At 46.9% G+C, this 1570-nt stretch overlaps 1 protein-coding gene across 1 annotated transcript in view; it reads left to right on the forward strand.

Annotated features, from left to right (window-relative positions):
• Ap1b1 (adaptor related protein complex 1 subunit beta 1) overlaps window positions 1–1570 on the forward strand; it is a 53775-nt gene that overhangs the window by 37090 nt on the left and 15115 nt on the right. The window contains exon 11 of the mRNA XM_029483167.1: window positions 129–353. Coding sequence (XP_029339027.1) covers window positions 129–353 — 225 coding nt within the window. The remainder of the gene's footprint in view (window positions 1–128; window positions 354–1570) is intronic.

The following is a 1570-nucleotide window of genomic DNA, read 5'->3' on the forward strand; positions in this document are numbered from 1 at the left end:
CACACACACACACACACACACACACACACTATCCTTAGCTCCTCCCTCTTCCTTCCCCCCACCCCCCTCTCTCTCTCTCCCTCTCTCCCCTTAGCTACCCACACTCCCTCTCCTCAGCTTCTCTCCAGATCTGGGAAGCTGCATGTCTTCATTGGTGCTCACATACTGGCTCAATCATGCTTCCCAGGTATGAGAGTGTGATAGCTACACTGTGTGAGAATCTGGACTCGCTGGATGAGCCTGAGGCCCGAGCCGCTATGATCTGGATAGTGGGCGAGTATGCCGAGCGGATTGACAATGCAGACGAGCTGCTTGAGAGCTTCCTGGAAGGTTTCCATGATGAGAGCACTCAGGTGAGCCCCCAAGTGGACAGACCCGGACCTCCTGGCCCACTGGTAGGTATGGATGTACACATGCATAGTCACTTGCAGCCAGTTCTGATTGTCCTGGGCATTTGTGATCCATAACCACTATAATTCCTGAAGAAGTAAGTACTGAGCTAGCACTTCCAGAAGAGACAAAGTTAGATGTATGATGTCTAGACATTTTTATCAGTTGGTCAACAGTAACATCATTGATTCATTAGCGTTGAACTCTGGCCAACAACTGTGACTTGTGTCTGACTGAAGTTAATCTAACAGAGAACATCCCAGCCCTCTGGCCAAGCACTACAGCATCACAGCTTAGAGACAGCTTTAAGTGAGGAAAAGGAGACTGTTTTTTACAGGATGAGAGCTGAAACAAAGGTAGCGTCGGCCGTGTCTTGTCCAACCCCAGCTTGGACATCTACAGCAGGTGATTGGTGTTTCCAGTGCTCTGCCGGTGTGTGCAGGTGCCACTCAAGCCCTGTGTAAGCTCTGATATTAAAGGGCAGCAAGAGGCACATTTACAAACCGAGAAACAGGCTGTGTCAGTGTACACATGGAATCTCAGCATTTCCAAGGTGGCTTGTCAGATGTTTGAGTCATCCTTGGCTATGTAGAGAGGTTGAGTTTGGCCTGGGTTACACGAGACTTGATCAGTAAAAACGAGGCTGGTGAGATGACTCAGTGCATAAAGTTACCTCTACCCAGCCTGACATCTTGAATTTTGTCATAGGAACGCACTTGGTGTTAGGAGAGAACGAGTCTTATGACATGCACAGCCACTCACACACACACAGATAAGCACGTCTCTACAAGTGTGCGGACATAAATGCTACAGTAGTCCACTGTCCAACGGGAAATTGTTTAGAAGCTTGTCTTTCCACCTTAGGATGTATTGAAAAGTATTGTCATCATTAATTTGAGTGTCCTTAATCCACTGGACATTTGTGTGTCTAGTCTGTTTTTGTAAACATACTGCTGTGACAGGCAGCGTGGTGTAGAACTGTGAGCATTTCAGGGATGAGCCTTAAACAGATAGCTTGGAGAGAAGGCATTGTACACTAGAGATCTGGGTAGCTCTTAGCTCTTGCCTGATTATTTTGTTAGGTAGAGAGGTTGTCCTGGTTTGACCTCCCATCTCAGATAGTACTTCCCTGCCTTTTTTTTTTTTTTTTTTTTTTGGTTTTTCGAGACAGGGTTTCTCT

Source organism: Mus caroli, chromosome 11 (assembly GCF_900094665.2).
Source record: "Mus caroli chromosome 11, CAROLI_EIJ_v1.1, whole genome shotgun sequence".
NCBI classification, from domain to species: domain Eukaryota; kingdom Metazoa; phylum Chordata; class Mammalia; order Rodentia; family Muridae; genus Mus; species Mus caroli.